This window comes from Saccopteryx leptura, chromosome 7 (genome assembly GCF_036850995.1).
Source record: "Saccopteryx leptura isolate mSacLep1 chromosome 7, mSacLep1_pri_phased_curated, whole genome shotgun sequence".
In the NCBI taxonomy this organism is placed as follows: Eukaryota; Metazoa; Chordata; class Mammalia; order Chiroptera; family Emballonuridae; genus Saccopteryx; species Saccopteryx leptura.
Genome location: NC_089509.1, coordinates 77,581,059 through 77,596,431, shown reverse-complemented (window position 1 = coordinate 77,596,431; position 15,373 = coordinate 77,581,059). Strand labels below are relative to the sequence as shown.

The 15,373-nt window shown below is 40.9% G+C and overlaps 1 protein-coding gene across 6 annotated transcripts in view; it reads right to left on the bottom strand.

Moving 5' to 3' along the window:
• MYO1B (myosin IB) overlaps positions 1-15,373 on the bottom strand; it is a 338,630-nt gene that overhangs the window by 61,429 nt on the left and 261,828 nt on the right. For all 6 annotated transcript variants that reach the window (XM_066346377.1, XM_066346373.1, XM_066346374.1 and 3 more), the window contains 4 exons: positions 15,240-15,303; positions 4,769-4,867; positions 2,663-2,766; positions 425-572 (listed from right to left, as the gene is read on the bottom strand). In XM_066346377.1, the coding sequence (XP_066202474.1) occupies positions 425-572; positions 2,663-2,766; positions 4,769-4,867; positions 15,240-15,303 (415 nt within the window). The remainder of the gene's footprint in view (positions 1-424; positions 573-2,662; positions 2,767-4,768; positions 4,868-15,239; positions 15,304-15,373) is intronic.

The window sequence follows — 15,373 nt, the reverse complement described above, 5'->3', positions numbered from 1 at the left end:
TTTCCAGCTTCAGAAAATTACAAAAATAAAAATAATAATAATAATCACTTTCAAGGCTGTGGGTATTCTAAATCACATTCAAACCAAACAGTATAAAAATGTATAAATTAAGACTTAAAACTGAGCTGTAATTTATGTTTCTGCTCAGTTTCACTAGAAAGCTTTTTCAACCAAATCAAAAGCAAGTTTTACTTTCTAGGGGTGGTACTATGTCATACCAATGATATAGTAAATTGAGTACTGGGTAATATTACTTGAAGAATGTTAACAATTCATACTTAACTTCATGTTTAAATATGCAGGCCATCTTGACACAGATCCAAATACAAGTATTTTTAGAAATTAAAAAAAAAAAACAAAAAACAAAACTGGGCAGAAATTCAAACCACGTTTGTTAAACAAAGCTGATTCCCCACTGACTTACCATTTTTATCTTTGATTTTGCTTTCATCTAAACCATTCACTCGAGATTCAGGCTTGAACTCGATGTTCCCCAGTTTCAACACCGCTGCCACCACCTCCAAGACAGACTCGGCCTCATGATCCATAAAACCCACAATCTGCATGGCATTCTGCAGGGGAAAAACACCCGGTTTCTGTCTGGAGTTCTTTAGTTTTATTTTTTTAAATGAATCATAAAACAGATTTGTTTCTGAAATAATAAAAACACCACCAACAGCCTGACCAGGCGGTGGCGCAGAGGATAGAGCGTCGGACTGGGATGCCGAGGACCCAGGTTCGAGACCCTGAGGTCGCCAGCTTGAGCGTGGGTTCATTTGGTTTGAGCAAAGCTCACCAGCTTGGACCTGAGGTCGCTGGCTTAAGCAAGGGGTCACTCGGTCTGCTGAAGGCCCCTGGTCAAGGCACATGTGAGAAAGCAATCAATGAACAACTAAGGTGTCGCAATGCGCAACAAGAAACTAATGATTGATGCTTCTCATCTCTCCGTTCCTGTCTGTCTCTGTCTATCTCTCTCTCTGACTCTCTCTCTTTGTTAAAAAAAAAACAAAAAAAACCCCAACAACAACAAAAAGTGTTCCAGAATAAACTTTTCCAAAATGCAAACCTATTATTAACCAACCTGATGTAGCACCTTTGTGGGGCTTTATCTTGCCCAACCATTTCGTGCTGCGCTTTGGGGAGCCCTAGGGTACCTCGTGTGCTGCACCACGGCGGGGTGGTGTAAAGAGGCAGAGAGAAGAGGCTGAGGGCTGAGCCTGAGGTTCCCAGCCCCAGTTTATTTGTGTATATACACATATATATTTTTTATACTGGAGTTCTGCTAGAAATAACCCCCCCCCCAAAAAAAGCTTTCATAACCCTCTATTTAAAAAAAAACCCACAACTCGTTTAGTTTACATATGAGAAAAACTGTGGTTTGCAAAGGTGAAGTTTGCAAACCTGATCCAAGGCACTATGGGTAATAAGGAACATTCATTCAGTCATAAATTTTTACTGAGTGCCAATGATTTGCCAGGCAAAGTAATTCCTGAGCTGGTCTAGAATTCAAGTCTCCAAATTGTGTCCAGGAAGCAACAGGTCTCCCATACAAGGAAGTTTATCATTTTTAAAAAATGATATACTTTAAGAAGTGCTTTATGCCTGACCGGGCAGTAGCGCAGTGGATAGAGCGTCGGACTGGGATGTGGAGGACCCAGGTTCGAGACCCCGAGGTTGCCAGCTTGAGCGCGGGCTCATCTAGTTTGAGCAAGGCTCACCAGCTTGAACCCAAGGTCTCTGGCTCGAGCAAGGGGTCTCTTGCTCTGCTGTAGCCCCCCGGTCAAGGCACATATGAGAAATCAATCAATGAACAACTAAGGAGCCGCAACGAAGAATTGATGCTTCTCATCTCTCTCCCTTCCTGTCTGTCCCTATCTGTCCCTCTCTCTGACTCTCTCTGTCTCTGCCAAAAAAAAAAAAATGCTTTCTTTTTGAGAATAGCCAGCTTGTTTGTCTGTCAGTTTTACTAGGCAACACAGAATTTCAAACATATAAAAGTAGAGAGAGCAGGAAAAGAATCCCAAATCATTTTCATTCACCCTCTAAGATTAACTGACGCCAATCTAATTTCATCTATAATCTGACCTGAGGCTCCCCTCCCCCACAACCACAGCCGTCTCATTTGGAAGTGAACATCAGTTACCAACAAATCATATCTTAACAGAAGTAATTTTCAAAGTGCCACATAAACATAAAACATGGTATGTAAATTAAAATAATTTTTCTAAGTGCTAGTCATTCTGGTTTATCCATAATTTTTCAAAAACTGTATAAAAACATAACTTTCTATCTCAAAATTGTTTTGACTTAACATAATCCTAGGACATGTTAAGTCAAGTTTTCACACTTGAAAATTAACTATTGAGCTCTGGTTATGAAAACATTCAGAATTAGTATAACTTAAGAGTCAACCCCCAAAATATCATTAAAAAGCCCCTTTGGATAAATAGTAAAATTGCATACTCCAATAAAGCATGGTCTTCACAATATTGTATGATTTTCTGATCTAGTAAAAAGAATCCACTAATCAAAATACAATCAATTCTTGTATAATTCTAAAACTTTAGGGAGCATGAGTTACATATTAAAGATGTGTTATCAATTTCAATTAAGCAATAAAGTGCTACCGATTTTACTGAGTAATAAAAAGATCACATCTTACCCTAACAGTTCTGAAATTTGCTGCATCGTCCACTCCGTTGACTTTGGCGGAGTCCAGACTCAAGTAGTTATATCTGCTGAAATCCCGCTCGAGTTTAAGTTTATCTATTGAATTACACACACACATTGATAAGCTACTTCAGTAACTCTAATCATCTTTACTATCTCATTCCTTTGTCCCTTCACATAAAATGACTTTCACATTCTGTATTAAATCAACAGCATAGTCCTGGCCCATTGGCTCAGTGGTAGAGCATTGGTCTGGCAGGTAGGCATCCTAGGTTTGATCCCCAGTCAGGGCACACAGGAGAATTAACCATCTGCTTCTCTTTCCCTCCCTCTCCCCTTTCTCTCCCTCTTCCCCTCTTGCAGCCAGTGTTTCAGCTGGTCAAAGTGTCAGCCTCAGGTGCTGAGGATAGCTCAGCTGGTTCAAGCATCAGCTCCAGATGAGGCTGCCGGGTAGATGCCGGTCAAGGCAGATGTGGGAGTCTGTCAATCTCCCCTCCACTCATTTAATATAAATAAATAAGCAAACAAACAAACAGAATAAAAACTGATGCCCAAATACCAATCAGAGCATTTTTCTGAAATTACTTTTATCAGTGTTGTTTATATTACAACCTCTGCCTTTTTACAATTACTTATTTTATTTTTACTGATATTAGAGAGAACGAGATGGGAACATTGATCTTTTCCTGAATGTGCCCTGGCTGGGAATCTAGCAACCTCCATGGTTTGGGACGAAGCTTTAACCAATCAAACATCAGGTAAAGCCCTTTACATATTTTTATAATATAAACTATCTTCAATGTACTATTTCATTATATGTATAATATAATGTCTGCCTAGTGATTCTCCCACCATGGGACATTAGGGTTCTCACCAGGGCGATGATAAATGTCTTCAAACAAAATATTTTGAGAGTTCTTTTGAATTATTTCACTGGAATACGTTCCAAAAAGGGGTGCGCCTGGGCACTGATCATCCTATGGCTTATTTTGGGTTGCCAATTAGTCCTCCAGGAAGAAGTCCTCACTTTGAAGTGACACCCATAAGCTCTAAGTAAATCAGTGCCTGACAACTCTGCCAGCTTTACCCTTTTTAATAACTTTCACTAATACATGTATAATGAACTCTTCAGAGTTGTTTTAATGTCACTTGCTGATTATTAGTGAGGATAGTTTTCCCCAGGTGTTGCTGACTTGCCAAAGCTTTTCTTGTCTAAACTGTCCAAAACTTTTCATCACTTGGCTATAGCTATTGGATGCTATACTTATGCAGTTATATTAATTTTCTAAAATATCCAAAGGTGCTATTTTAAACTCTAGTATCAGTTGCAAATGTCCTCCAATATTTTTAAATCTTCACTAAACAATCTTGAAAAATAATTGTCCATACCTACTGCTCCCTGCTAATTTCCTCTCCCCAAGTGGAATAATTATATTCTTCCATTGTATCATTTCACTTTATAACTAGCCCCTCCCCCCAATAGGCAGCTCTCCTAGAAAACCATCTAAGACAGAGGGCACAGTATCTGGTGAAGGACAGGGAGGTGTCCCAAACAAATGTTGCGGTATAATCAAAGTGAACACACCACGTTCTTCACTACAACCAAAGTCATACAAATTTTTAAGCACAAACGAGAAAAGCATATGGGGATACTTTTTAAAATGAATGCTTTGGAAAATGCTGTGACATTAAAAATTAATACAGAGGCCCTGGCCGGTTGGCTCAGTGGTGGAGCGTCGGCCTGGTGTGCAGGAGTCCTAGGTTCGATTCCCGGCCAGGGCACATAGGAGAAGCACCCATCTGCTTCTCCACCCCTCCCCCTCTCCTTCCTCTCTGTCTCTCTCTTTCCCTCCCACAGCCGAGGCTCCACTGGAGTAAAAAGATGGCCTGGGCGCTGGGGATGGCTCCTTGGCCTCTGCCCCAGGCGCTAGAGTGGCTCTGGTCGCGACAGAGCGACACCCCGGAGGGGCAGAGCATCGCCCCCTGGTGGGCGTGCCGGGTGGATCCCAGTCGGGCGCATGCGGGAGTCTGTCTGACTGCCTCCCCATTTCCAGCTTCAGGAAAAAAAAAAAATTAATACACAGAGACAGAGACTTACTGAGGAGCTCTTCAGAAGCACCAGAGAGTAGCTGATAGAACACATGGAAATTTCGTTCACCCCTTGGCTGCTTAACAACTCGAGATTTCTCTAAAAGATCTAAAGAGAAAAAGAATCAAATCATAATGCAGTATTAATTTTGCTCTTAAATCCACCATGGCTCTCTTTTTCCCCTTTCACTTTCTTTTTCTGTTTTATATTCCTAAAATAACAGAAGGTACATTTTCAACTCTACCTTCAGGAATAAGCTCAACTCTAACTAAAATCCCCAAATTAAACAGACCAGGCTCATTTTAAACAACAGTAAATATGTAAAATAAGTTCAACAATACCTTCATCAACCTGATTAAAGAAAATATAGTTTTATGCTGAGATTCTCCTTATTTTATATAATACATGGTGACATTAAATTCTTCAAAGTGTAGCATTTCAAGTCAAATCAAGTAATGAAATGTAGCTTTATGAATCCACTAAATAATCGTGATAATAAATAAGTTAATCTTTTTGAGATCTTACCGTGTGCTTTATAGACTTAACTCATTGAATCCTCCCAACCATTTAAAAGGTATTAACAAATGAAAAAACTGACAGTCCAAGAGTTTAAGTATAACTTGAAATCAGGCCATCTGACCCAAGTGCAGACCCCAGCTTATGCCCACATGCCCTGTGACCTGGGAGAAGTGAAGCAGGTTTTCTTGATAACTTGAAGACTTGGAGAATAAAAGTGGCTCTCAGTAACGAAATTTGGTGTTATCTGACAGTATACTTTCAGTGATTCCAGATAATTTTTCATCCTACACATCTGAAAGTTTTCAAACTTTCACCCAGAAAGAAAAAAAGAACGAGAGAGAGAAAGAAAGGGGGAGAAGGGGGGAGAGAAAAACAGAGAGAAGAGAGAAAGAAAAAAGCAAGAAAGCCCAGCCAACCATAACAGAGCCCCTGGGACGGCGCATAGGGGACAGTGCACAGGGGACGGCGGAGTACAAGAGCAGAGACTCTTCCTGCCTGAGGTCCTGCTCATCACTGACCAGTGACATCAAAGCCAGTCTGGATTCTCCGGCATAGGCCAAACTGAGTCATAAAATTCTGAATTAGTGATCCCATTATGGAGGACTAATTTTAGAGAACAAACACATTGGATCTCCAGTCAGACCGAAAGCTAAATACTATCCAAAAAAATGCATAGGGGAGAGATGATATGCAAGTCCTCTGGAAAAGACTGTTGGACTTCTTCACTGGCATTTCTGGACTCCACACCAGCACCTGCTGAGGAGCAGGTGTGATGAATGCGAAGTCCTGTGGCGCTCCAAGTACACAAGGTCACTTGTGAGAATGAAGAGACAAGTTACAAGGAAACAAAACTAAGCTGACTGAAAGAGAAGAAAAGTATGTAAATACAAAACTTGTTAGGAACAGGATGCTGCAGAGTTTTAAGTTTTTCCTCTCTAGCTCTCATTTGACCTGGATGACTGCCAATGACCTCAAGTAATGAAGAGTTCACATTTAGCAAAAAAGAAGAGAACAGAAATTGAAAGCACAAGTCAGACAAGATTTAGAGAAAGAAAGATCCTGTAACATTCATCATCGCTAAGGACTGATGTAGGGCCAACAGTCGCCGCCACCACGGCCATTCACATGCAGGTTCCCGTTAGATTCGGACAGACGGTAAAGAAACAGTGGAGCCAAAAAATGGAGGGCCATTCCTTTATTCAAGACTCGCATCAGCTGACGAGCAAACAAACACACAGGGCTCACAAAGCCACTGACACATTCTCCGGTTCTACAATCAGGAGAATCTTCTCCAGTTTCTCCTAGAATCAAAGGCCACAGCAGTCCCAAAGCCCCTCACCTCTGGTTCCCCATCTGCCAACATGGCTTCTTACTCTGCAAAACTGGCTTCTCTCTCTTTCCCTGCCATCTTGGCTTCTCTCTCTCCAGCACTCTGCCTTCTCTCTGCTCTCCTTTGAAAACTTTTCTGATGCCAAAACCTCTCCTCCAGCACACATTAGCATAACAATAGCCCTTCCCAAGTAGGAAGGTAATTAACAATTTCACAGATCAATTTTAACACTAAAAGTGAGCAAACTCAAAAAGTACAGATTTTACAAATTCATTTGCCCAACAACTGACCATTTCAATCAATTAGCAGGTAAATACTGACATGCAGAACAGAAGACGGGATAAACAGGTAAGAATAAAAATGCAGTATGATTTGACTTATCGGGTAGCCAAGAGCTCATGGTGTCCTAAGAGTCTGAGCACAATTTTAGAAGAAAGAACCCACATGCCATGGGCAGATTCTTCACTGAGAAACTAATCCTTATAGGAAACTCCTCCGGCCTAGAAGAAAGTAACTTGATTACATGAAATATTAACAAAGGCTACCGTTTACTTTATTTACCCACTCATGCGCAGATTCCTTCAATCAACTCACTTACTGCTCACCCACTATGTGCCAAGAACTATTTGGAAATGGGCCCAGTACTGACTGCAAACATGAAGACCTTCCTCTTCTCCTACAAGAGTCCCAGGCATTCACTATTACTCCCGCCACCCTAACCACCAGCAGCAGTTCTGTCCAAGGGGGATGCCAAGGCCCTTAGAAGGGAGCAGGAGATGGGGGTGGGGAGGGCAGTGTGATGAGGTGTCCTTCATCTGTCAAAGCCCACAAACCCCAGGCTCTCCCCATGATGCTAGGAACCCTGCCATGCCTCACAATCATTAGCTCACAATATCAGTGACACTTTAATATCATATTTCCCCATGTATAAAATGCTCCCGTGTATAAGACGCACCTTAATTTTGGGATCCGAACTTTGAAACAATAGAATGTGTTACATAAATGTGTTACTGAACTCAAGTTTTACTCATCATAAAATTCATACAACTCCTTCTCACTGTCAAAACTCCCATCCATTAGCTTGATCTCATCTGTGTCTGATGACCAATCACTGTCTTCATGTATTGCCTCGCCCTCAGTTCCATCTATGGTATTTGAAATGCCACACTTCTACAACCACTGTATAAGATGCACCCAGTTTTTAGACCTCAAATTTTTCAAAAAAAAAAAAATGTGTGTCTTATACATGGGAAAATCCAAAAAGCCCACTATGGTCCTTCAGGACACAAAATAATACCTTCAAAGCATGTGACCAGGCCAATAGCAATGCAAGGCCAGCTTAATGTTTGGCATTTCTGAACAAATGTTCACATCACAGACAATGGAGAGTTCAGTCGTGTCAGTGGCTTTGAGATTCGGCAGATAATAGCCACCAGGTTAAAGAATAATATGTCCTTGTGCAGAGTGTGGAAAGGAATGTTGGCCAAGGTACTTCTTGAACCACTCACACTGATATGATCAGTGATTACTATCATATTCAAATATGAAACATAATGTGATGTGTGCTTAAAAGGAAGGGTGCAAAGGGGAAGTAGAAAGGGAATTTTCAGTGACCTTCCTCTGTGCAGTTGGTGCTTTTCATTTGCTATCATACACAATCTTAAACACCCCCTCAAAGGTGGTTTTATAATCCCTATGTTATAGATGAGAAAACAAAGCTCACCTCCCGTTATTAGTGAGAGAGCCAGAATTCAAACCTTTAGGTGACTGACATATTATGCTCTTTATAATTTTCCAGCAAAAAGAATGCATACTCCATAAACACATGGAACTGTGTACTTTGCATAATTGTATGACTTCATCTACGCAATTCAATCACAAAATGAGGCATTTTACATGACAAAGCAGTTGAAGGTTTTACCACCTCAAATGCTCAGTGTATTTCTCCAGGGCCTGTACCTTTATGACTTTTCTCATAACTTACAAGCTTCTAGGTAGAAAAGCAATCAGGGAAAATATTTGCCCCAAAATAATTTACTAATGCTTAAAACTATTCGCTATTCTATTTTTTCTTAAAAATGTGCAGGCACCAATAATCTAACAGCATGGAGCCATGTTAAATAATTACCCAAAGAACATAACAACACTGACACAGCTGTCTCCTCTGCTTTAAACGCTTCTGCCACCACTGAATGAGCCTCTGCTAAAAAGATTTGATAAGAGATATGCCAAATGCTTAGTAGAAAAAGAGTTTAAGAGTCTTCATACAGCCTGACCAGGCGGTGGTGCAGTGGATAGAGCATCAGACTGGGATTCGGAAGACCCAGGCTCGAGACCCCGAGGTCGCCAGCTTGAGCGCGGGCTCATCTGGCTTGAGCAAAAAGTTCACCAGTTTGGACCCAAGGTCGCTGGCTCGAGTAAGGGGTTACTTGGTCTGCTGTAGCCCCATGGTCAAGGCACATATGAAAAAGCAATCAATGAACAACTAAGGTGTCGCAATGAAAAACTGATGATTGAAGCTTCTCATCTCTCTCTGTTCCTATCTGTCTGTCCCTGTCTATCCCTCTCTCTGTCCCTGTAAAAAAAAAAAAAAAAGTCTTCATACAGTCGTCCCTCAGTATCTGTGGGGTATTGGTTCCAGGACCCCATGGATATTAAAACCCAAAGATGCTCAAGTCCCTTATAGAAAATGGTATTGTACAAAGCACATAGTCAGCCCTATGTGTAAGCAACTCCCCAACTTCGATATGAAAATACTGTTTTCAATCTGTGGTTGGTTGATTCTGTGGATTCAGGATCTGTGGATACAGGGGACTAACTGTATTTCAATGCAGCTGTATTCCCCTTTCAAGATATAAGTTCACATTAAATTTAAAATAAATTTAAGTTTTAAGGGAAGAGATAAACCTATTAAGCCATTCTCCTCCCCCTTAAATGAGAAGCAGGGAGGCAGAGAGACAGACTCCCACATGTGCCCCGACCAGGATCCACCTGGCAAGCCCCTTATGGGGTGATGCTCTGCTCATCTGGGGCTGTTGCTCCATTGCTCAGCAACTGAGCTATTTTAGTGCCTGAGGCGAGGCCATGGAACCATTCTCAGCGCCTGGGGCCAAGTTGCTCCAACCAAGCCATGGCTGTGGGAGGGGAAGAGAAAATGAGAGGTATAAAAGCACATGGTTGCTTCTCCTCTGTGCCCTGACCGAGAATGAAACTTAGCACAGCCACACACTGGGCTGATTCTATAATCAATGGGCAGAGACAGAAAATGTCTGGAATCAGAACTTCCCCACCTACTCCACATGCCACTGCCCTCTGACTATGCACTCACAGAACCAGGCCATCTGGTAGGGGCTTTCTTAGTTTTGACTAATTACCAGCTAGCCCACAAAATATCCATGTGCCTGTGTGTGTCATAGGAAAACCTCCCCATGCATGAGATAAAAAAAGTAAAACGTCCGTGTCTGTACCTGCTGTAGAAGGAAGTCTTTTAATAGGCAAAGGAATAAAAGGGCAAGTAGGGGTTTGGGAGGGGAAAAGAATTACATTATTTTGGAATATAACAGTAAAAGATTAGATAGTAAGATCAAAGTTTCTTCATTTTATTTATAATCTCCCTTCCCGAAAAAAAGAAATCATCCAAGTCTTTGAGTAAGACTTAAAGAATTAGCTTTTTCTTCGTTTTGCCAATAAGATCAGAATGACAACAAATGCCCCTGGTGCAGAACACAGACCGACCCCAGACTCCCTGAGCTCCTCTCCAATTACTCAAAGATAAACGTGATGGAATACAGTGCTTGAGTGGCCCTGAGGCTCCTCCCATCCAGTATGCCCTTCATTAAAACAAAGTGATACATTTAGCAAAAATCAGGGGCCTACACTCTAAATAACGACATTTTATCTCCCTTTGTCTCGGTTGTCTTGATTAATCATCCCTAAAAAAAAAGTGTCAAATAATTAGTAAGTTGCTGGGCATAACAGATGGCAGTCACAGTGAAAAACTCTCACTAGGTATTTATGTTTGTTTCTATTTGGGGGCAGATAGTCTAATATCCACTGTGTACTTTTCTGGAAATACACAACATAACTCTCAGGACTGATCATTAAAGAAGTTTCACTAATGACAGATTTTGAAGTAAAAAAGATGAGCATATGTCTTCTTATAAATCATTCCCTGTGCACGTGTATTATAATAAAAGAAAGCAGATGCTATGCTCACCACAGGGCTCTCTCAGCCCAGATCTCACGCAGATCCCCGTCTATCTGCGGTTTATGGGCACTGAGAGATGTAAAACAGCCAGCGTGCCATGACATTACAATTTCCCCTTCCCAGCCCTGGCCAGTTGGCTCAATGGTAGAGCATCGGCCCAGTGTGTGGATATCCTGGGTTCAATTCCCAGTCAAGGCACACAGGAGCTCTCTACCCCTCCCCCTCTCCTCTTTTTTTCTCTCTCTCTCTCTCTTTACCTCCTGTAGCTATGACTTGATTGGAGCGAGTTGGCACCGGGTGCAGAGGATGGCTCCATGGCCTCCCCCTAAGGCACCAAGAAGAGCTCAGTTGCTGAGCAATGAAGCAATGCCCAGATGGACAGAGCATCACCCCCTAGTGGGCTTGCCGGTGGATCCCAGTAGGGGCACATGCAGGAGTCTGTCTCTGCCTCCCCTCCTCTCACTCAATTAAAAAAAAATTACCACTTCCCCTTCCCTCCACCTTTACTGCTGTACTTACTGTGGTGACAGCAACATATGCAAATATTGAATCATTATGTTTTACACCTGAAACTAATATAATGTGCATGTCAATTATAACTCAATAAAAATATTCTTTAAAAAGACTTTCAATAAAATTACCCAATAAAGCAGAAGCATTATTTTTTAATAAACTATCTGTGTCATAGCTGTACTTGTACATTGTGTCCTTGTGGGATCAATAATTATATGCACGCACACACACGCAAACATTTATTGAGTGCTTACTATGTGCCAGGCACTGTTTCAAGTGCTTTAGATGTTAACAAATAATTTATACCTCGTCTAGTGTGCAGAGGACCCGGGTTCGATTCCCGGCCAGGGCACACAGGAGAAGCGCCCATTTGCTTCTCCACTCTTCCGCCACACTTCCCTCTCTGTCTCTCTCTTCCCCTCCCGCAGCCAAGGCTCCATTGGAGCAAAGATGGCCCGGGCGCTGGGAATGGCTCTGTGGCCTCTGCCTAAGGTGCTAGAGTGGCTCTGGTCGCAACATGGCGATGCCCAGGATGGGCAGAGCATCGCCCCCTGGTGAGCAGAGCGTCGCCCCATGGTGGGCGTGCCGGGTGGATCCCAGTCGGGTGCATGCGGGAGTCTGTCTGACTGTCTCTCCCTGTTTCCAGCTTCAGAAAAATGAAAAAAAATAATAATAATAATAATTTATACCTCAACACAACCGTATGAAGTCAGTACTATTATTATCCCATTTCAACGATGAAAAATGGAGGCACAGAGAATTCAGAAACTTGCTGTCTTTTTGTTTAGACATTGGAAACCACATGAAAAACCAGTAAGAGTTGTACACGTAGGCATATGGATAGGTCCCCAGTAATGAAGCAGGAAAAGGTAGGGCCTGCTGATACTCAACCACTTCCATGCTCATGTCCAGCATTTACTGAGCACCTGGTGTGTGTCAGCTGTTATTCTCAGCTCTTGATATACAATCGTGAACAGGATAGTCATGTCCCTGGTCCTCAGTTTGTGCAGGTATATGCACACCTGAAATCCTGAGGCTTTTTCACAGCACGTACAAGTATTCTGTGCTATTCTACTTTTAGGAGATAAAAAGCCCTTGAGACATGTATCACATTTTCTCCCGTCTAAATTGCCCTCAAGTGGCACAGCTGAAAGAAAGTGCCTATGACTATTAATAAAAGCATCAGGTTTCCACAAGTTCCTAGTGTATAACACTAGATCCAAAAATCTCTCAAATACAAATGTATAAACTTTATGAGACCAACAAGCAATAGCACAGTAAAAGAAACATTATCTCACATCAACCAAATATGTGGATGTGCTTTCATATTTTGTATTCTCAAATGAAGCCAATGTTCGCCATTTTCTATTTTTTTATACACCTCTCTCCTAATGATACTGCCCTCAGAGATATTATTAACTCTCAAGTGAGCTCAAGACAAGTTTTAGAGCATACCTCTTTTAGAAAAAGAGTAGGTTATTGGGCTTTACCCCCTATTTTCTAGGTATATAGCTGGCTCGAGTGATCTTGTGCCTTTTCCAGGGTAGTAACTGTAGCCAACTATCTGTACATTTACTATGCCGCTGCTGGAAAGGAGGCAAAACATACTTTCTACAAAATGGCAAATCTGGCCTTCTTTTCAAGGTTACAAGAAGCCAACTTTTGGCAGTTTGAAGAGAACAAGAGTGGGTTAACCCACTGCTCTACACCCCTCCCTTAAGCCAGCAGACAACAACTCCCAGTGACCACGGGTGAGTCAGTTCTCTATCTATGCAGAGTGAAATTTCCTGCTTTCACCACTAATGTATTCCTTTCCCCTCCAAAGCAAAGGATACTCTAAAATACCAGGGTGTTCCCGCTACCACAGATTTCAATATAACTTCATTGTGGGAATAGTTAACAAACACCATATGAAATCCATTCATGATGGTAACAGTAATCTTAATTGGAGAAGCACTGAGTGTTTAATATTTATTCTCCATGGATACTGTAAGAATTAGAGAGCAGGAAGACATTTCTGTTTGGAGCTTAAACTTCAAAATGTAAAACCTACATTATGTTCTAATACTTATATAAAGTAATCCTTAAATATTTTCCTAGAGTCCTTAAAAGTAATATTGAAGCAATCATTTCAGAATGTTTGGATATAAGTTCTATAATGAAAACAGTAAATTTACCCTCACTTTAAAAAGAGTGAACTGTTAAATTACTAAGTTGAGTTAATTTGTGTTGTATAAAGGAAATGCTAAACATTTATGACTATCTTCCAGAATAAAAATTAATCATGCCTTAAAATGACGGTCTCAGAACTGGGGCAGACCTGTCCCTGTACCCTCCACAGCTCCCGTACACTGCGAAGGGTGCTTGCCTAACAAGCCTGGCAGGTTTATAATTACCTGAGTTGGGCATCACATGTGGTCTGCATAACTACTTTCACTTCCATATTGACACATAAGCCACTTAACCTACGTCACACTATCCTAGCCAATTTCATTTCATATCAAAACTTAACTCAGATGTTTCTCCAGTAACTACGTATTTTTGCCAATGTGGATAATCCCAATTCATGACAAATAACTGTAGTAGGGCAAACTAAAATCGAAGATTAAACTATTTAAAAACCACAAAATGATGGAAATGGGAAGGACCACAGAATTTATTCGATTGAATCTCATTGATTCAAAGGTGAAGAAACACTGCTAGCCCTAGAAAGTTATTCTGTGAATAGTAATTTAAAAAAAATTTATTTTAGTTTGCCCAAATAACTTAAAACCCTAACTTTCAAGTGGTATTGCTCTGGTGCTGGAGTTCATCAGGAAGATCCCAGGGGCCATGTCAGGGTCCAGGGGTTCCCAGCCACCCATCTCCTGTTCAAACAGGTGAGGTCTTGTTTTATCTGTTTTATATGTGGGGTTCAGCATGAAAGTTCATTTCGAGAAAGAATACCGCTGTTCTAACAAATCCAATGAGCAATGCTTTGGATACCTGATTCGATCTGTCATTTTTCCCCCAAATCTAAACTTAGACCGTGTTCATTCTAACAATCCCAATAGCACCATAGCGTGGTAAGGAGGCAGAGGCAGTGGGAAGTTCAACAGTGTGGCCCTCAAAAAAAAAAAACTCCAGAGGATTCAAGTTGATAACCAGGCCATGGCTCCAACAGGAGGTACACAAACCCTGAGTCACCATCTTAAGCCAATCGGATACAAAATCAATGCGAGCTGCAGCTACAAAGTGCTGAGGAGAGAGCTGTAAGTGTCACAGACACTAACCATTAGGACCACTATAGAAAACTCTGAACCTGGGGCTGCTAAGAGAACCTGACCTGGCATTTTGTTTCTTCACCTTTCACAGAGAATATTTCACTTCTATAATCACAAATCATGACTAAAAGAGGTTAAGAAATCTTTATTTCTACCTAACTGGTCAACCGCATTTCAGTGATTTAAATACTAAATGGGAAACCAAAAATTTCTCACAATAAAACTTGAAGTATAGGCCCACTCATTATGTTAAATAAATGTTACCCAAAAAAGCAATTAAATTAAAATCAGATAGTTCTATTGTGTTTTAATAATAAAATAATTTTGTTAAAAAAAAGTAACCATTGGAGGATCATTTTCATTACTGGATTTGCCTGAAGGTCTACTGTATATAAAATACAGTTGGACTAATACCAATTTCTGTAGCAGACTCCTAAAAAGTTTTTCAAAGGTAAAAAATACATATTCTTCAAAAAAGATTTAAGAATTATATAAGACAAACTTAAAAGTTTGTTAAAAGTCTTATTGGTATAAGAAAACGTATTCTTACCCCCATCTCTTAAACACCCAAATATCTAAAATATTCTATTATAAACACATGTTTTACTAGTCTGAACTTCTTTAAAAGGATTCAAGTAAAATACTCACAGTTACTAATCACTCCTCCCAGTGGATCGCCTTTAAAATCAAATTCAATGTCCATATATTTGCCCTGCCAAAAAAAGACTTTGTGAGTTTTCAAGATCTCCTTAAAATATTCAGTGTATCTTCTTAGAGAATAG